Genomic DNA, 20279 nt, shown 5'->3' on the forward strand with positions numbered 1-20279 from the left:
CTCAGCCCCGCCCCTGCAGGCCCCGCGGTGTGGATCAGACCTGAGCAGTTGCGGTGGCTGCGCTCGGGGCGGGAGACAGGTGAGCCGCCCCCCCCCCCCCCCCCCCGAGAGCGGCGCGGGGAAGCTTGGGGGGTGCCTCGGCCGCCGCGTCACCTCCTCCTCGGGCCGTGTCCGCCGGAGCAACCGGAAGGATGGGAAAGGGGGTAGGGCGAGAGTGGGGGCAGGAGGAATGGGGCGGGAGAGACGCGGGGTCTAGAGAAGGACCATCCCTTTCGGGAGGGGCAGTCTCGGCCTGTGTGCGTCCGAGCCTGGGGGGGGCTGTCTGTCCGCCGGGGTCGGAGCTCAGCCCCGCGCCCGCAGGGCGCTCAGGCTCACGTACGCGCTGGGTGGCTTTGGGCTGCGCTTTTCGCGTCCTCGCCTCCATTCTGGGGTCAGCCTGCGTTTGTGTGCCGGGACAGTCCGTTTCCGGGAGGAGTCACTAAGCTGGCCTGATCTCACCTGAGCAACGTCGAGGCCCAGCCCGGCCCTCGCCGCCATGGCGCAGCCTCCGCGCCCAGCTCCGCTCGCGCACGCGCTGCTGCTCCTGCCGGCCCTCCTGCGCTCAGGTACCCCGCGCTCCGCATCCCGCGGCCACGCTCTGAAAGAGCCAAATCCCCTTGTCTCCCTTGGTTGCCTGCGCCTCCTGTTTGGATACCCACTTCAGGCCCCAGTCACCAGGGCTGGGTTCCCCTCACCCACCCACCCAGATCTAGCCAGTCCCTGGTGAGAGAACCCACATTTTCTGTTTCCTGGCTGCCCCTCTGTAACTGGGCTTCATGCTGGTCACAGAATAGTACCAAGCCTATCTCAGAAACCCCGCTGCGTTCCAGGTTGGGGGGAGTTGGCGCCCCGAATTGATGGCCAGGCCTGGGCTGAGCGGGCACTTCGGGAGAATGAACTCCACGCCTTCACCTGCCGAGTGGCAGGGGAGCCTGGCGCCCTGCAACTGGCCTGGTACCTGGATGGTCAGCCGCAGGAGGCCAGCACCTCAAGACTGCTGAGTGTGGGCGGAGAGGCCTTCTCTGGAGGCACCAGCACCTTCACTGTCATGGCCCAGCGGGCCCAGCATGAGCTCAACTGCTCTGTGCAGGATCCAGGCAGTGGCCGGCCAGCCAACGCCTCCATCATCCTCAATGTGCAATGTGAGTGTCCCTGAGGTTCTCTGCCCGGGCACCCCCAGCAGCCACCTCGTTGGTGCTCTGATAGGACATTTAACAAACACTTGAGCACTTTCCAAATATTAATTCATTTTAATCCTCACAGTAATCCTATGAGTATAACTGTTGTTATCCCCATTTTACAAATGAGAAAACGGGCACAGAGAAGTTAAGCAATCTGGTAGAGGTCATACAGCTGGTAAGTAGCAGAGCCAGGATTCAAATCTGGACATTTTAGCTCTAGTGTGTTTATACTCTTGATCACCGCACAGTGCTGCCTATAAGGTGGACCCAGCCATCCTATTTCCCAGTGTCCCCTCAAGGAGAGGTCTCTTCTGGGTTTGGGAAGAAAGGTCAAGGAGTATGAGGAGCTATGGTGAGAGCATATTGGCCTCTGTTTGTACCAGTTAAGCCAGAGATTGCTCAGGTCGGAGCCAAGTACCAGGAAGCTCAGGACCAGGGCCTCCTTGTCCTTTTTGCCCTGGTGCGTGCCAACCCACCTGCCAATGTGACCTGGATCGACCAGAATGGGCCAGTGACTGTCAACACCTCCAACTTCCTGGTGCTGGATGCCCAGAACTACCCCTGGCTCACCAACCACACTGTGCAGCTGCAGCTCCGAAGCCTGCCATACAACCTGTCCGTGGTAGCCACCAATGATGTGGGTGTCACCAGTGCCTCGCTTCCAGCCCCAGGTGAGCACTGCCACTAACAGGCGCAGCAAAGCCTCTGGTGGGTGTGGAATCTCAGTATGAAAATGGGAGGATTGTTGCCCCCTGAGTGAGGCCTGTGAATGAGCTGTCCCCAGCCGCCTTGGGCAAGGAGGACAGAGGATCTGTGACATCTCAGAGTTGGGGGCCCTGCCCCCTCAGAACCTAACCAAAGGATGACCTACAGGACTCCTGGCCACCCGGGTGGAAGTGCCACTGCTTGGCATTGTTGTGGCTGGAGGGCTTGCCTTGGGCACCCTGGTGGCGTTCAGCACCTTGGTGGCCTGCCTGGTCTGCAGGAAAGAGAAGACCAAAGGTAGGGCCAAAGCAGTGTGGGGCAGAGGGTGGCTGGGGAGTGGAGATGAGGTCAGGGGTGAGCAGCAGGACAGCAAGTAGGGCTGGGCAGAACAAGGCATCTCTGACACATGTTCACGGGTGTGCCCATGGGTAAATCCTGTGCATCCGAGGTGGCAGGACCGGGCACCGGGAACAATACCCCTGGTCCCAGAGTCAGGGCTGGGCATTTGAGAAACTCCTTGCATGAGGGTCCTGGGTCTGAAAGGACAGGAGGCGCAGAGCCCAGGTTGGGCACACTGAGAACAGTGGCATGCTTTCTTTCTCCTCAGGCCCCTCCCGGCGCCCGTCTCTGATCTCTAGGTAACTCTGGGGCTGGGTGAATGGGCTGAATGGAGGTGCAGCATGGGGACAGGTGGGAGTCTGCAGTTGCTGATAGTTCTGGAATGGGCCTGAAAGCAGGAATCCGGGCCTGCTGGAACCAGGATTTGTCTGCCCCACAGTGAGTCCAACAACGTGAAACTCAACAACGCGCGCCTGCCACGGGAGAACTTGTCCCTCCCATCCAACCTCCAGCTCAACGACCTCACTCCGGATTCCAGAGGTACATCCAGGACCCTCTGTTTGCCCCGCTTTACCTTCACAGGTGCTTCTGAGAAGGAGAGAGACCTTGGTTCTTAGGAGGGCAAAGCCCCAGCAGGCACACTTCTTGTACTGCACATCATCCCCTTTGTCACCCCGCAGGGAAACCAGCAGACCAGCAGGTGGCTCGGAACAACAGCCAGCCAGAACTTCTGGACCGAGAGCCCAACGGCCTCCTCACCAGCCAAGGTACCCTCCTCCCGTGCTCCCCAGCCTTTGTGTTTATGCCTCTGATTCCCCAGGGACAGAGGTGGGTCTGCCAACTTCCAAGGATAAGGGTTCCCGACTCCTGGGCATCTGTGACCCTACAGGTTTCATCCGTCTCCCAGTGCTGGGCTACATTTATCGAGTACCCAGTGTGAGCAGTGATGAGATCTGGCTCTGAGCCCAGGGCGAGACAGAGAGGGCCATGGCCTCTGGGCAGCCTCGGACTCTTCAAAGGTATTCTCTGCCCAGCCGTGTTGCCGACAAGAGGAGGCCATGCCACTGCCACTTTTGCTTGCCCCCTGGTTGGGATGCCCTCTCTGTTATCCACATGATGGTTCATTGGGATCCGACCCTCAGGGGCATAGGTACCCTTAGCGAGGCTGCTGGCTGGACCTACGCCCTTGTTCTAACTCAGGTGGGGGTCCTGCATGTTATACTCATGTCCAGTCAGATAGAGCTCTTGGCCCAGGTATTAGAGATCATCCAGCATGTCAGTGTGGCACGGCCCTGTTGGCTTGGGCCTGCTCTGTGCCCTCCACCAGTACTCCTCAGCACCTTCTACAGCAGGCGTGGGGGCATGCCTTGTGGGACAAGGAGGGTCCTGCACATCTTGGATTTCCTTCCCATGCTATGCAACTTGGTTCCCTCAGGGAACATTTAGGACCTCGCTAGCTTTATAGAACCAAACTGCACTTTGCACAGGAACCAACCTCTGGCCCAGGAGCATTGGCCAAGCACAAACTAGTCCCTTTTGCACATACCTCTGCCCTTTCTTTGCCGCCTCTGTCCCCACCTTCTCTTGGGCACTGGACTTCTCCACTGGCCCAGCCTCTGGTGGTGTTAGTGCCTGGTGTTAACACAAATCAGAAGGAAAAGAGGGAGGTGAGAAATCTGGTGGCATCTAGGACAGCATGTAGCTATGCTTCATTTTTTTTACACTGTTAGTAATTCCCCGCAGGTGGGGAGGGTGTGAGTGAGGGCCTCAGGGCCCTCTCTGTGGCTTCCCCAAGTCTGGTCTTCCTGGGATTCACTGAATGCCCTGAGCCCTCTGCATTGGTGGTTTCCTTCTCAACATGTCTCCCCTGCCATGGGACCGACCCCAGCCCTGACCAACCTCTGACTGCCCCCCTGACCAACCCACTCTTCCTGTCCTACCCTTTGTTCTTCAGGGGATGGTCATAGTGGCACTTAATTCAACAGTGTGGGAAGCTTTAGGGGGACATGGAGAAAGAGACCACATACCCCAAAATGACCTAAGGACACTTTACAAAGCATCATGAAAATGAGTGCAAATTAACATAGTGTGGAGTATATTTTTCATTGTTGTCTAGTTTTATAATTTTTCTCATGTTACTGCCTAGGACAGTGCTGAGCACACAGTAAATTCAATAAACTTGAGGGAGTGAATGTTACATGCGTTTCATTCCTTCAAATATGTTTCTTAATGAGATCTTTTAAATCACACAGTAGACAAAATACAGCAAACAACCCACCACTCAACTCTTGAATCTTAACATTTTACTTTATTTGCGTTAAATCTTTTATTTTTAAAAATAAGTAATATTATTTCTTTAACTACACTGTTCCCAGGGGTGGGGATGGCATTTTCTATTTCAAGAATGCCCATGGGGATCATAGACATACCCGGGACTGAGTCTACCTTGGTCGGTATCACTGGGCACTCTCCTCCCCAGGACTGTGGCTAAGCCACAACTGAGCCCCTTTGCCCTGACCCAGGGTACAGAAGGCTCAGACTTAAGCGGTGATTTTTCTGGGGGGAAAAAGAAAATTCTGAGCGATCACCAGGGCAGATTAATAGTCTACCTTTTTTAGTGACAGATTGGCTTGGCTTGCATAGCTCTGGGTTTTCCAGCCATGTCCTATCCTCGTCTCTCTTTTGTTCAGTATTTTCCTCCATGGAAGTGGCTAAGGCTGCCCCAGCCTCCTGAGAGGACCTTAGTTCCAACCTCTGTTGATTTTGTTTGTAAGCTCCTTCATGGGTCCAGAACTTTTAGCAACCAGTCAATTCTGTTGACCTCCACTATTCCTTTTGTAGGTCCTAGGGCCCCTTCCTTGATGGTTCTTTGGCAAGGCTACAGGTTCTGCATGCTTTCCTCTCAGCTGCATTCAAGGTCTTACTTTAGCAGAAAGATTTGCTCCCTGGCAAATCTCTTATCCTTGCAAGTGTTTGCTAAGAAATGGACTTTCAAACTGGTGTCCCAATTCTCCATTAGATTGGAGATTCCTTGCATCTTTGTTGAGTCACACACTCCTTGGAGAATGTGACAAAAGTTAACTTTCTGAGAAAATGCAGACTGAAAAACCCTGCTCATTATGCAAGTCAACGCCCATCAAATTATAACATGGATGAACCTTGAAAACACTATGCTAAATGAAAGAAGCCAAACCCAAAAGACCACATATTCTATGCCTCCATTTATATCAAATTCCAAAACAGGAAAATCTACAGACACAATAGACTAATAAGAACTTGTGAAAATTAATGTTCAACTTTGTGCATTGCTGGTGGGTATGTAAAATGGTGCAGCCACTGTGGAAGACAGTATAGCATTTCCTCAAAAAGTTAAATGATTCAGCAATTTTACTTATTACAGGTTTATTCCCCAAAGTATTCAAAGCAGGGACTCAAACAGTTATTTGTACACCAATACTAATAGCAGCATTATTTACAATAGCCAAAAGGTGGAAACAATGCAAATGTACGTTAACATGTGAATGGATAAAGAAAATGTAGTATATACATACAATGGAATATTATTCAGCCTTTTAAAAAGGAAGGAAATTCTGACATATGCTATAATACAGATGAACCTTGACAACATTATGCTAAGTGAAATAAGCCAGACACCAAAAGACAAATCTTGTATGATTCCACTTACATGGTACCTAGAATAGGCAAACTCTGAAGACAGAAGATAGAAGTTACCAGGAGCTGGGTAGAGGGAAAGGGAGAGGCAGGAGTTATTGTTTAATGGCTACAGTTTCAATTTAGGATAACAAAAAAGTTCTGAAGCTAGATAGTGGTGATGGTTGCACAGCAATGTAAATGTACTCAATGCCACTGCACTGTACACTTAAAAGTGGTTAAATGGTAAATTTCATTTTATGTATATTTTACTTTGTTTTTAAATTTTGATTACTGATTCAATCTTCTTACTACTTATAGGTCTTTCAGATTTTCTACTTTGTCAGTCTTGGTAGGTTTTGTGTTTCTAGGAATTTGTCATTTTATCTAGGTTATCCAATTTGTTGGCTACAATTATTCATAGTACTCTCTAATCCTTTTATTTCTATAGAATTGGTAGTAATATCCCCACTTTCATTTCTGATTTTAGTTATTTGAGTTTTCTCTTTTTTATCTTTCTTAGACAACTTGGCTAAAGGCTTTTCAATTTTGTTAATCATTTTGAAGAACCAACTTTTGGTTTTGTCAATTTTCTCTATTGTTTTTCTGTTATCTATTTTATTTTCATTTGCTCTAATCTTTATTATTTCCTTCCTCTGCTAGCGATGGATTGTTTCTCCTTTTTCTAGTTCCTAAGATTGTAAAGTTAGATTGTTTATTTGAGGTGTTGTTTTTTTTTTTTTTTAACATAAGCATTTATAGCTCAAAATTTCCCTCTGAGCATTGCTTTTGCTGCATCCCATAAGTTTTGGTATGTTGTATTTTTGTTTTCATTTATCCCTAAGTATTTTCTAATTTCCCTTGTGATTTCTTCTTTGACCCATTGGTGAAGAGTGTATTGTTTAATTCCCATGAATTTGTGGATGTTTGAGTTTTCCTTCTGTTGATTTCTAACTTCATTCCATTGTGGTCTGAGAAGATACTTTGTATATCTGTCTTTGTAAATCTACTGAGACTTAATTTGTGACCTAACTTATGTTCTGTCCCAGAAAATGTCCCACATACACTTGAGAGGAATGTGTACCCTGTGTTGTTGGGTAGAGTGTTGTGTATATGTCTGTTAGATGTAGTTGTTTATTGTGTTGTTCAAACCCTCTATTTCCTTATCTTCTGTCTTGTTGTTCTGTCAATTATTGAGAGTGGGGTACTGAAGTGTCCAACTATTATTGTAGAACTGTCTATTTTTTCTTTCAATTCTGTCAACTTTTACTTTGTATCTTCTGAGGGTCTGTTATTAGGTGTGTAAATGTTTATAATTCTTATATCTTCTTGCTATATTGCATCTTCTTTTTGTAAGTTTCCTATTTCATGGATATGGAATCTTCTCATCTCTGTGCAACAAATTTGTCTGCATCTGAGGAGTTTCTTAAAATGTGGATTCTGATATCCTACCTCCAAATATTGTGATTTAATTAGCCTGGTATGTTCACTGGAATAGGAAATTTTTCTTTTTTTAATTAAAGTTTATTGAGGTGACAATTGTTAGTAAAGTTACATAGCTTTCAGGTGTACATCCAGGTGTAATTCTGTAATACATCATGTATATGTCACATTGTATGTTCACCACTCAGAGTCAGTTCTCTGTCCATCACCGTAAATTGGATCCCTTTTACCTTCATCTACCACCCCTTCCCCGCTTACCCTCTGGTAACCACTAAACTATTGTCTGTGTCTATGGGTTTTTGTTTCTTCATTTGTTTGTCTTGTTCTTTTGTTGTTTTCAGTTTTATATGCCACATATCAGGGAAATCATATGGTTCTCAACTTTTTCTGTCTGACTTATTTTGCTCAGCATACTAATCTCAAGATCCATCCATGTTGTCGCATAGAAACTTTTCTTTAAAAGATCTCCAGTTGAACCATCAACAAAACTAAAAGACAACCTACTGAATGGGAGAATATATTTGCAAATGATACATCTGAAAAAGGGTTAATATCCAAAAAATATAAAGAACTCATACAATTTAGCACCAAAAAACCCCCAAACAATCCAATTTAAAAATGGGCATAGGTGGGGGCAACCTGTTGGCTCAGTTGGTTAGAGTGCAGTGCTTATAACACCAAGGTCACCGGTTCGATTCCCACATGGGCCAGTGAGCTACGCCCTCCACAACTATATTGAAAATGACTTGACTTGTAGCTGATGGGTCCTGGAAAAACACACTGTTCCCCAATAAAATTTTTTTAAAAATGGGCATTGGACCCAGTTAGACATTATTGCCAAGAGGACACACAGATGACCAACAGGCATATAAAAAGATGCTCAACATCACTAATCATCAGGGAAATGAAGATTAAAACCACAAAGAGATATCACCTCACACATGTCAGAATGGCTATCATCAATAAATCAAACAAGTGTTGGCGAGGATGTGGAGAAAAGGGAATCCTTGTGCTGTTGGTGGGATTGCAGATTGGTGCAGCCACTATGGAAAACAGTTTGGAGGTGCCTCAAAAAAATTAAAAATAGTGCTGCCATACAATCCAGTGATTCTACTTCTGGGTATTTATCTGAAGAAAACGAAAACACTAATTTGAGAAGATATATGCATGCCCACATTCAATGCAGCATTACTAGTAATAGCGAAGATACGAAGCAACCTAGATGTCCATCAAGAGATGATTGGATAAAGAAGATGTGGTACATGCATACAATGGAATATTATTCAGCCATAAAAAAGAATGAAATCTTGCCATTTGAGACAACATGAATGGACCTAGAGGGTATTATGCTAAGTGAGATAAGTCAAAGACAAAGACAAATACCATATGATCTCATATGTGGAATCTAAAAAAACTAAATAAAACAGAAAAAGACCCATAGATACAGAAAATAAGCTGATGGTTGCCAAAGGGGAAGGGGTGGGGAGATAGGGATAAAAATATCTCCAGTTGATTCTAATGTGCAACCAAGTTTGAGAACTGCTCTGTGAATATTGTATTTCATTTTTCAAATCTTACCTGCTTTGTTTCTAATTTCCTTTGTTCTGTCAGTTTTAGTCTCTTTTTCTGGCTTTCTTCAAATGTCTGGTGATCTCTGTATGTTCACATTTAAGAACGAGAGTTGCAGGACACCATATGGCTCAGTTAGTTAGAGCGTGAGCTCTCAGCAACAAGATTGCCCATTCAATTCCCGCATGGGATGGTGGGCTGCGCCCCCTGCAACTAAGATTGAAAATGGCAACTGGACTTGGAGCTGAGCTGTGCCCTTCACAACTAGATTGAAGGACAACGACTTGGAGCTGATGGTCCCTGGAAAAACACACTGTTTCCCAATATTCCCCAATTTAAAAAAAAAGATTAAAAAAAATCTAAGAAAGTGATTGTTAAAAAAAAAGAAGAAGAATGAGAATTGCAAACATGCATGAATGCACATACATAAGAATGAGATACCAGAAAGTTGATTGGAAGTTGACGGGTAGGTAGGGATATTTGCTTAAAGACTCTGTCAGTATCTGTAGGTCTTTTCTCTTTGGCTGATCAATTTCCCAAAAGAAGACTTCTAATATTATGCTTTAGAGGTATGAACCTGAAGAGGGCTGAAGGTCTCACTGCTCATTCCTTAATTTATCCTTATTTTAAATATGGCCCCTTATTCCTGTCCTCATAGTTACTTGGTATTCTCCTGGCCAGAGCCTCCTTGATTCAAAGGTGACTATCTTCTATTGGGGTAAGGAGGTGGGCAGCATAGATGGGGACGTTTCTGGGGATCAAATCTTTCTACAAACTTTCAACCAATCTTTCTGTTTTCAGCCATACCCTGCACACATACCACCAGAAATATGAGGTCTGACCATTAAGTTCACAAACTTGCCACTGTGCGCTTACATTGGCAGCCCTGTACAAACAGCTCAGTAAGCTTTCATAACCTTGGTCTATCAGTGTCTCACAGCTGTGTTCATGTTGACGTGTGGCGGAGTCTTGTTGAGTGGCGTTCATTATTGTCGTTGCATGTTTTTGTGTGTCGTCAGGAGAATATCTGAGCTTGAAGTAGAGCAACAAACAAACATTAAATTTCCTGTTAAACTTGGCAAGAGTGAAAGTGAAATCAGGGACATGTTAGTCCAAGTTTATGGGGATAATGCCATTGAAGAAAACAGCAGTGTACAAATGGATTAAATAATTTTGTGAGGGGAGAGAACACGGCACTGATGAAGAAAGATCAGGGCAGTCAGTAACAAGCAGAACTGATTAAAACATTGCAAAAATTCGTCGAATTGTGCATCAAAATCATCAGCTGACTGTGAGAAGCATAGCAGACCAAGTAAACATCGATAGAGAAACAGTTAGGAAAATCTTAACTGAAAATCTTGGCATGAGAAAGGTGTGTGCAAAAATGGTCCCAAAGGAGCTCTTGCATCACGACAATGCACCAGCTCACACGGCACTGTCTGTGAGGGAGTTTTTAGCCAGTAAACAAATAACTGTATTGGAACACCCTCCCTACTCACCTGAGCTGGCCCCCAGTGACTTCTTTCTTTACCCGAAGATAAAGGAAATATTGAAAGGAAGACATTTTTGATGACATTCAGGACATCAAGGGTAATGTGATGACAGCTCTCATGGCCATTCCAGAAAAAGAGTTCCAAAATTGCTTTGAAGGGTGGACTAGGTGCTGCTGTCGGTGCATAGCTTCCCAAGGGGAGTCCTTTGAAGGTGACTGTAGTGATATTCAGCAATGAGGTATGTAACACTTTTTCTAGGATGAGTTTGCAAACTTGTCAGACCTTGTTTGGGGAGGTCTTTTAATTCCTGATCCTTACCAGTATCAAATGGCTTACTTCTTATCAGTTTCTCGGTTCCTCCTTCATAGGTAGTCAAATTGCAGCTTCCCCCCACCCACCCACTAAATCAGTTACCATTTGTCCATCTTCTAAAATTTTGCTATCTAGTCTTTCATTGTTTTCTTTCTTACTTACCTGTCTTTCTTACCTGTCTTACCTTTCTTACCTGTCCTTGCTGGTTTATATCCTTTTTTTTTTTATTCTGGTACTGTCATTTTAGTAAATAAGGTTGAAGGAAGATGTAAATATTTGTGTTTCATATTTACTTATTTAGAAGTGTTGAGAACCCGGGATCAGCAGAGGTGAGGGACAATCCCAGCAAGGAAAAGGTGTAGTTAGAAGAGGGAACTTGTGAGTCATGTGTAGAGCATGGCAAGCATATTGGTTAACATTTGGGAATGATGGAAAATAGGACTTTTGGGTAGGTAAAGAGTAGCCAAATGGATAGTCTAAAAGGCCACGTTGAAAATGTATACTTAGTAATGTAATTATTATATCTTAAATTTTGTGGCACTTAATGTTTATACATATTTTCACCCACAAGACAAGACTAAGAGTTAAGTTAGTGTTTATTATAAGTGTTCTTTCCTTGGGCCACAGAACAAGTAGCCTACAGGGAGTAACTACAGATTATTGAAGAGGAGAGAGGAGCTCGTGATGAAAACTGTCTGAAGGTGATCACTGGCGAGTTACTGTGGATGTGCTGAGCTAGGGAGAAAAGCTTAAAGGCTCACACATTAAACAGTAAGTTGGGCAGGTAATACAATTTATCCTCATTGTTTGCAGGTTCCATATTTCTGAATCCACTTGCTAAAACTTATTTGTAATCCAAAAGTCAACACTTGCAGTGTTTTCACGATCATTTGCAACCACGCTCAGAGCAGTGAAAAATCAGAGTCGCCCAATACCCACTTCCCAGCCGAGGCTGAATAAGGCAGCGTTCTGCCTTTTGGCTTCAGCTGTCATACTGCAAAGAGGCGCCCTTTTAAGTTCTATTTATTTATTTATTTATTTATTTATTATTTTTTTTAAGTTCTATTTAATGCCATGTTTCTTACTCGTTGGTGCTGTCATGCAGGGTCTCTGCTCCCGCTTCCCACATAAGAACGCAGGACATGGTGAGGCCAAAAAGGAACACCCACGGAGCCATGGATAGGGGTTCATACCACTATATTCTCCATGGCGGCTGGTCGAGACACAAAAAACAACCATCCTCCAGTACCCCAACGAGGGCTCTTCCTGCACCGCAGTCTCACAGGCGGCCGGGCGAGACACAGGAAGTAGGATCCACACGATCCACACCCCACAGTCCGCTTGCTCACTTCACTTGCTAGCTGCAATCCGCACTTGCCCGTGTAGCCACGGCAGTTAATATTAGTGGCTAACGGCTCTCTGATAACAGCTGGCGGCCATCCGACCACAGCTGATGGCCATCTACTACCCGAGCCAGCACCTTTCCACGTGAGGTCGAGAGCCTGGAAACTGCTTTCCTGGCTCTGTCCGCACAGGATACCACCCCTGTAACCTTTCATTTATTTAGCACCCTTCATTCTTCCTTTTGTTTCTTGAGCCCTTCCAACACTTTTGTAAATTGGTTACTTTTGTAACCAATTTCCCATATTTAACACCCTTTCTTAGAAGTAACTAGCATGGTTTCTGACTTCCTGACTGGAGCTTGGCTGATATAACCTCCAAAATATTTCCCAAATCTGTCCATCTCTTCTACTACCACCACTCCCACCCTAATCCAAGGTACAGTTACCTCTTACCTTGATTACTGAAATAGCTAGGCTCCCTGAGACCACAACCAGGCAGGTCTGGAGCTAGACAGGCAGGGAGCCTGTAAGGCAGAGAGCAGTAACTGGTGAGAGACCCCCAGAAAAAAAATCAGTTCCGGGAGAAAAATGATTCCCCTCTACTGCCAATCTTGGAGGACTGGTGTTTGATTTCGTTTCACAAAGTTGATTTGCTTAAACTGCTATTCACTTAATGTCTATTACTAGGCCAAGTTCCTTCTCTCTACATTATGCTCAGTCTGCCTTTTCTCTTTCATTTCATGGAATAGCAGGATATGCTGGATATTTATGTCATAAGACATGGGGAGCACTCTGTGAAGTATCAGAGTAAAGTCGTGAAAACCAGGAAGTTCTGTTAGTTACCTGGCATACAGATATTACACAGAACTCCAGGACAGACAGTAAATCACTTTAAGTGTAAATTGACTATTCCCACAGCTGAGAGAAGTCATGACCTGTATTTGTAGTTGGAAGAAAGGATGTCAACTTGTGTAACTGTTGGAGACTTGTTTTAGTGTGCCCCAGTTGTGCCTAGTGTGCGTCTTATGTCCACTGATGTTGAAGACACAGGACATCTTGAAGGAACGGCCATCCCGTGCTTTGACCACTGCATGAACTGCTTCTAAAACATTTTATTACCTAAATATTTAAAATACGCCATTCATTGCACACAGCCACAAAATACAACTCTTTCCTTTCTATAGATGCTAGGATATATGTAAATTATTTTATAGCCTTGTTTTAAATGTCAGTGTTTCTATGATAGTAAACTACCCTGTTTCCCTGAAAATAAGACCTAGCAGGGTCATCTAATGCATCTTTTGGAGCAAAAATTAATATAAGACCTGGTATCATATCACCATGCCATGCCATGCCCTACCCTACCATACCATACTATTATATGACCCAGTCTTATATTATAGTAGAATGAAACCGGGTCTTATATTAATTTTTGCTCCAAAAGACACATTAGATCTGATAGTCCGGCTCGGTCTTATTTTCAGGGAAACACGATATTAGATTCTTTTCCTTTTAAAGTACAGATCTAATTTAAGTATAGATTAAATAGACAGCTCCCTAGTCAGTTACATTGTAAATTATTACCTGTTGAATAAAATGTTTACTGTATGTATCTCACGTACAAAGTTGATATACATTATATTCACGTACATGAAATTAAAGATGTTAGATTATATACTGCTTATTACCGCCCCCCCAAAAAAGAGCAGCAGGATAACCCGAAAGAGTATTTTATTTGTAAAATCTTTGCCGACTAACTTTAAGAATGAAAGAAAATAATTCCATTGTTACCCGAAAAAGGATATCTTTTAAAGTTTCCTCCTGACCTGAGCATCCTGGCATCCCAGAAATCCAATTCTTCTAATTCAAGTCCCCAGTGGTAGAGATGCACAATTCCCATGGAAAGAAAATCAGGACAGGCAGAAGCCATGTAACAAGCATGTGCAGTGCTTTCTGGCAGAGAAGGTACGGTAGTAGGACAACCTGTGTCACAGGCAAGGACGCCAGGTGGCTGATAACAATCTCTTCTCAGCTGGGATAGAGGAGCCTGCTCAGCCTTGAAACAGAGTGACCTGGGAGGTGTCTCAGCTGAAGGTTAAAGTCTCTGCATCTCCAGCTTGGGACGTAGAGTTGGATGGAGGGGTGAATGCTTTCTTGCCTTCAGCTAGAGCTTTAAAATGCTGTGAGGAAAGAGGCGAGGGGGCATGGAGTATTTAGGATATGCTATTTGCTACATTTTAGCAAGAACTAACCTCTTCACAATACTTTAAGGTTCAATTTTCTCCCAGCTTTACTTCCCAAACAATTCCTTGGTGTTGTCGTTGAAAAACAGCTAGAAATTTGCCCCATCTCCTTCAAAAATGAACCCCTTTATTCCTTCCTTCCTGCTTCCATTCATTAGGCGACTTGGTTCTCCTGTAAGAGTGACTGTCTTCTGTAGATCCTTACCTAACCTCGTCTAAAGCCGATATCACCTCTACTTTCCCTTCCTTTAAAAGCCCTACCCTTGCCTGTTTTGCAGCTCTCTTAATTACAGAGAAGGGTAATGGCAACTCTAGGCAGAGACATCCCCACTGTCACAGGACACAACCACAGCAGACTCAGAACAGTGGAGACTGCAGCCATCCTCACTACACCTTAAGTCAATCTCTAGGGCTAGTCTTACCTGTGAGTTCTTGAATTCCGAGTAGAGGGAAAAGAGCAGGTGGAGGGACTGAATCCGACTCTTGTAGATAGGGATGTCTAGGATGGCTGAAATCAAGAACTCCCATGTGCAGAACCAAACAAAAATCCATGACTTACGGAGCATTTTCGTTTAGGATAGCCAATCCCCTCCCACATGGGATGTGTTACTATGGCCTTGGGGATAAAATACTGGGCAAATACGTCACAGAAGCCCAAATACCACCCTTGAGTGCTGCCAGTAGCACAACTGGCTTACAGTGAAGGCTTTAACTGAGGATGCTATCTTCCCAGAGTAAACAAAGCTTTTCAAAAGCCCACAGTGTGTTTATCCAGAGAAGGAGACAAGGATGGGATGGAAGAGCTTACCACAGATCATGTCAACATACTTTGCCAGGCTGCAATCAATCTCTGCCGTGGGCAGGCTCACCTAGGAGAGACATGGGATGGACCAAAGTCAAAAGGCTGAACTCACTCTCTGAAGAAAAAGAGTTCCTAATATAACACATACATGTTAGGGGCTAAATGGTATTCCCCAAAAATCCATATGTTGAAGTCCTAACCCCTAGTCCTAACTTCAGAACATGACTGTATTTGGAGATAGTCTTAAAGGAAATAATTAAGTGAAAAGGAGACCATTAGGGTGGACCCTAATTCAACATGACTGATATCCTTACTAGAAGAGGAAATTAAGACAGTCACACACAGAGGGAAGCCCATGTAAAGACACAGGGAGAAGAAGGCCAAGAAGAAAGGTTCTGGAAAAAATCAACTCTGCCGACAACTTTATCTCAGACTTCTAGCCTCCAGAAGTGTGAGAAAATAAATAAATTTCTGTTATTTAAGCCACCCAGTGTGTGGACTTTGTTATGGTAGCCCTAGCAAGTAATACAACATGTTTATTTGTTTTTCTCTCATCAGTAAAATGAAATCAGTCATATTAATTAACCACCAAATTAGCAGATAATCTAACAGAACCAAAAGATTTTATAAGTAAAATATACTACCATGCTGTCTTCCTGTGTGAAGAAGAAACTGAAACTAGGTTATGTCTAAATATTGATAGTTACTTAGTATTGTACACCAAAGGAACAGAAAAAATGGACATGACATCTCAGGTGACAAACTTTGGATGTAAACAAGTTATATTGTAAGTTTAAAGACCATTAGCTTCTTTAAAAATTTTTTGTTCTCTTTTTGCAAAAATAAGAACTTATATAGTTCTGTAATTTCCTTTTTTCACTTAACAGCATCATTGATATTTCTCTGTATCAGAGCAAAATAAGGCCAAATAATATTCCACTGTATAATCATTTCACTGAATGGATTTACTACAATCAATTCCCTAATTCCCTAATCAGACATATTTCCTCAGCTACAGCTTTAAAATGCTGGGAGGAAAGAGATTGTTTTCAAATTCTTTGCTTTTACAATTCCCCAATAAACATGTTAAAAAAGAAAAAACTCTGTCTTCATAGAGCTTATATTTTAGTAGGGAGGGGAAAAAAACAAAGTAAAGTACACAGTATGTTAGAAGGTAAGTATTATGGAAGAAAAGCAGGGAAAGAGGGAGGGGAACCTGGGGGAGCTGGTGTAGTAATTTTAAATGTGGTGGCCTTAATCATCATTGCTCAGTTTTCTTTTCTTGATATGTGAGAGTTCTTTGCATGGATAGTAATATATATATTTAAGTATTTTTTCTCAGCCCATCGCACTTTTAACTTTGTTTACGGTAACTATCACATTTTCTCCATAATTTTTTATTTTCTTATTATGCTAAGAAACACCTAACCATACTAACAGTATTAAATATTTCTCCTATTTTAAAAAATGGTACTTGTATAGCTTTATTTTTACATTAACTATTTAATTCATTTGAAATTCACGTATGCATATGGTTGAGGCATAGACCTAATTTAATTTTTGTCAAATTGGTAGTCAATGGTCTCATCACAACCCATTCTATCTCCAATTATTTAAAATACTACCTTTCTTATACATGAAATTCCCCCATACACATGGGTTTGCTTTCAGATTATTACGTGCTGCTAACCTATTTCTATGCCAATATATTATGGTTCTATTTACTACAGTTTTACAATGTGTTTCTAATATGTGATAGGCCAAATCCTGCATTATTTTTCCCTATAATTTCTGTGAGTAGTCTTAAAAATTGATTCTCTCAGGTAACTTTTATTGCCAAATTTTCAATTTCTAAAAAAATGCAGTTAAAACCCTAATAGAAATAGCATTACACTAACATGGTAAATTGGGGGGGACTTAACAGTGCTATGAGATTGAATCCTCCCATCTAGGAACATGGCTTAACTCCTCATTCATTCAGATCTTGTGTCTGCCCTTCGTAAAAGGGTTATAATTTGCTTTCAAAAAAAAAAAATCTTGCCAATTCCTTATTAAATTTACTCCTGTTTTTTTCTTTCTTTTTTTAATTTGAGGTAATTATAAATAGGACATCAGCTTCTTAGAATAGCATAAATATCTCTCTGGAAAAGTAATAATACAGGAAGTACACATGTTCATCAAAAGGTATGTGTTAGAAATATTATAGTAATATTCCATAGTAATTTATAATAATCCCAAGCTGGAAACTACCCAAACGGCTACCATAGAATGGATAAGTTGTCACATATTCAAACAATGGAATACCATACAATAATGAGAACAAATGTACAACCACAATATATGAAACAATATGGATGAATCTCCATATGGATGAACGATATAGATAAGAAATAAGACACAAAAGAGTACCATTACATTTAAATAAAATGCAAAATAGGCAAACCTAATCTATGTTGTTAGAAATCAGGGTGGTGTTTATGTTGGGAGGTGGGAGCATGAGGGGGCTTCTAGGATGCTAGCAATGTTCTAATTTTATTGGGGAATATTGGGGAACAAAGTGTTTCTCCAGGGCTCATCAGTTCCAAGTCACTCTCCTTCAATCTAGTTGTGGAGGGCGCAGCTCAGCTCTAAATCCAGTCGCTGCAGGAGGTGCAGCCCACCATCCTACGCAGGAATTGAACCGGCAACCTTGTTGTTGAGAGCTCGCGCTCTAACCAACTGAGCCATCTGACTGCCCCTCCAGAAGCTCAGCAGCAGCTCGTCTCCAATCTAGTTGTGGAGGGCACGGCTCACTGGCCCATGTGGGAATCAAACCAGCAACCCTGTTGTTCAGAGCTCGCGCTCTAACCGACTGAGCCATCCGGCTGCCTGCAATGTTCTGTTTTTTGATCTGATGTGTTGATTTACACAGAGGTGTTCAGCTAGTGAAAATTAACACATGTACATTTCTGATTGTGTGTTATACTTCAATTAATGAGTTAATGATAATATGGAAAGAGAGAAAACACTGGGCTCTAGAGTGCATGCCATACTTTCTTAGTTCCTGCTATCTTGAACTCACCTTGCCCAAAAGCTCTTCAAACTCTGGGGACCATTCCTGCATCAGCATGTCAATATCAGGCATGGGCCTAAAGTATAGGGTATATAAAGTATATAAATAAGAAACATGGACAATTGACATCAGCAACTTTTGGATCAGGATATTTAGAATTAAAGGAGTTTCTCAATGTGGCACATTAGGATTTCAGGAGAACAAAGACTGGGAAGACCAAACTTACCCAGGCCCTGGGGTTTGAAACAGCTGGCTAAGTAATAATACCAGATAAATCACAATTTTTATGTCTACAATCTCAGCCAGCAGCTGCCAAGATCCATAGGACCTCAGGTTGATCAAATATGTTCCCAGCTGTTGGGCCGTCTTCTCAGAAGAAATGGGTTCACAGGTGGTGAAGGTTACCATGGGTTACTGTGGTAAAGAACGTGGTATTTCTTACCTGGTATAGTGCACAGTCGCAGGGGGCTTAGAACGATGTAACTCAGAGATGCTCTCAATCCACGTGTCAATGGCTTTGGGATTCTTTTCTGCATCTTCCAGGCTTTTTACTTTCATATGTTGCTAAAAAAAAGGGGGGGGGGAAGCATGGCTGATGGCACTGAAGTAGCTTTCCTGTTTTTACAGAGTGACTCATCATATGCTGTTATTTCATACACAAGGTAGCTGATGAGAAGGGATGCCTAATCGCAGCCAATTGAAGATTACAGGAAACACTGACAAAATTTTCTGGAACCATGGGACAGGGGCAGGTCAATAGGATAAGACTGATCACAATCAGATACCATTTCACACCTACTAGGATGGCTAGAATGAAAAAGACAATAAAAGAGAGACGACCAAGATGGCTCAGTAGGTAAACACTGTGTTTACCTTCTCTCACAACCACACCAAAATGACAACTAATCTACAAAACGACCATTATTGACAATTGCCTAAAATCAAGCTGCACTGAAGACTTTCAACTAAAGACTTGCAGAAGAAGCCACCTCCAGACCGGTAGGAAGGGCAGAGATGCAGAGCGTGCTGGTCACACACCCGCATGTGACCATTAAAGATCGGGAGGGCTATTTTGGCTGTAGAGGTCCCTCCACCCCCTAAAGGAGCGAGAGATACCAGCCTCACCCCAGCCCAGGGTTCCAGTGCTGGGGAGAGAAGTCCCATAATTTCTGGTTGTGGAAACCAGCAGAGATTGTGACTGAGGGAGACTGAGTGCAGCTGCACGCACAGGCGCTCCTCTTAAAGGGACCCGGCACAGACTTACCCACCAACAGAATCACTCACTCTGAGCTCCAGCACTGTGACAGCAGCTAGAAAGGTGGCAGGGACAAATGGTGGGGAATTGAGTTGTCTGGCTTTGGACAAGGACGGGAGAGGTGGCTTTCTCCTGGATGGGGTTGCTGGTGGAGGCCATTGTATTTTTGTTGAGCCCTCCGCTTTCATGGTGTGCGAACACAGGCGGCTGCCATTTCTGAGTCTCTGCTGTTCGTTCACCCTTCCCTGGTGATTTTAGACCTGGCCCCATCCAATTTTGGGGCACACCCAGGCTGCTTTCAGTGCGTTTTTCATGCAGACCACCAGCCTTGGCTCAAGCTGCAGATTTCCCTAGGGTCTCTCAAAGGTTCGGAGAACCCAGACAAGCAGCATCTGGCTTGAGCATCTCCTGTACCTCTGGCTGAGAAGCCCTAAGCCGGCACTAGTGGAAGCCAGCCTTGGTTCGTGGCTTGGCCCCTCAAGGCACTTCCAAACACAGCATGGGAGACAACCATCTGCGGATTTCTTTCTGGCTATTGCTGGGTAGCCATGAGTGGGGAACAAGCTGTGGCTGAAGTAGACCTACAGTGCATCCCCTCCAAGGTGGTCCTGGGGCTGGCTCCCTCAGTGCCCAGCTTCAAAATGAGCTGGAGCATCACCCAGCTGCCTCCAAGTACGGCACACCCAAGGGGCAGATTGGGCAGGAACCAGAGTCCTGCTGAGGCAGATTCCGCTCCATAGGATCAGACCCTGCACAACAACTCTTCCACTGTAGTCCAGGCCAGTCCTCACAACAAGTGAGCCCAAGGGTCAGCCCCTCCCACTGATGCGTAATTATCAACCAAGGCTCAAC

At 44.1% G+C, this 20279-nt stretch overlaps 2 protein-coding genes across 11 annotated transcripts in view; one reads left to right on the forward strand and one right to left on the reverse strand.

Moving 5' to 3' along the window:
* Positions 1-15: 15 nt before the first annotated feature.
* On the forward strand, positions 16-19643 carry TMEM25 (transmembrane protein 25). Of its 7 annotated transcripts, XR_013994169.1 has the most exons (10): positions 16-79; positions 459-605; positions 870-1181; positions 1604-1891; positions 2094-2222; positions 2533-2563; positions 2704-2804; positions 2945-3031; positions 3154-3283; positions 18800-19643. XR_013994169.1 is itself a non-coding variant. In XM_081062474.1 (9 exons), the coding sequence occupies exons 2-9, from the start codon at positions 536-538 to the stop codon at positions 3225-3227; spliced, it is 1092 nt and encodes a 363-aa protein (XP_080918600.1). In that variant the 5' UTR covers positions 16-79; positions 459-535; the 3' UTR covers positions 3228-4547. The 7 variants fall into 7 exon arrangements, 4 of the variants coding, with proteins under 4 accessions (XP_080918600.1, XP_080918602.1, XP_080918601.1 ...); XR_013994170.1 differs by lacking the exon at positions 2094-2222 and having other exon boundaries at positions 18800-19639; XR_013994171.1 differs by lacking the exon at positions 18800-19643 and having other exon boundaries at positions 2663-2804; positions 3154-4461.
* IFT46 (intraflagellar transport 46) overlaps positions 13790-20279 on the reverse strand; it is a 29027-nt gene continuing 22537 nt past the window's right edge. For 3 of the 4 annotated variants that reach the window (XM_081062489.1, XM_081062488.1, XM_081062491.1), the window contains 5 exons: positions 18615-18736; positions 18182-18248; positions 15127-15187; positions 14741-14826; positions 13790-14255 (listed from right to left, as the gene is read on the reverse strand). In XM_081062489.1, the coding sequence (XP_080918615.1) occupies positions 14160-14255; positions 14741-14826; positions 15127-15187; positions 18182-18248; positions 18615-18736 (432 nt within the window). In that variant the 3' untranslated portion in view covers positions 13790-14159. Of the gene's footprint in view, positions 14256-14740; positions 14840-15126; positions 15188-18181; positions 18249-18614; positions 18737-20279 lie in introns of all 4 variants that reach the window. The other variant, XM_081062490.1, reaches the window with a different exon arrangement.

The sequence above is a fragment of the Rhinolophus hipposideros genome, assembly GCF_964194185.1.
Source record: "Rhinolophus hipposideros genome assembly, chromosome: 10".
NCBI lineage: Eukaryota > Metazoa > Chordata > Mammalia > Chiroptera > Rhinolophidae > Rhinolophus > Rhinolophus hipposideros.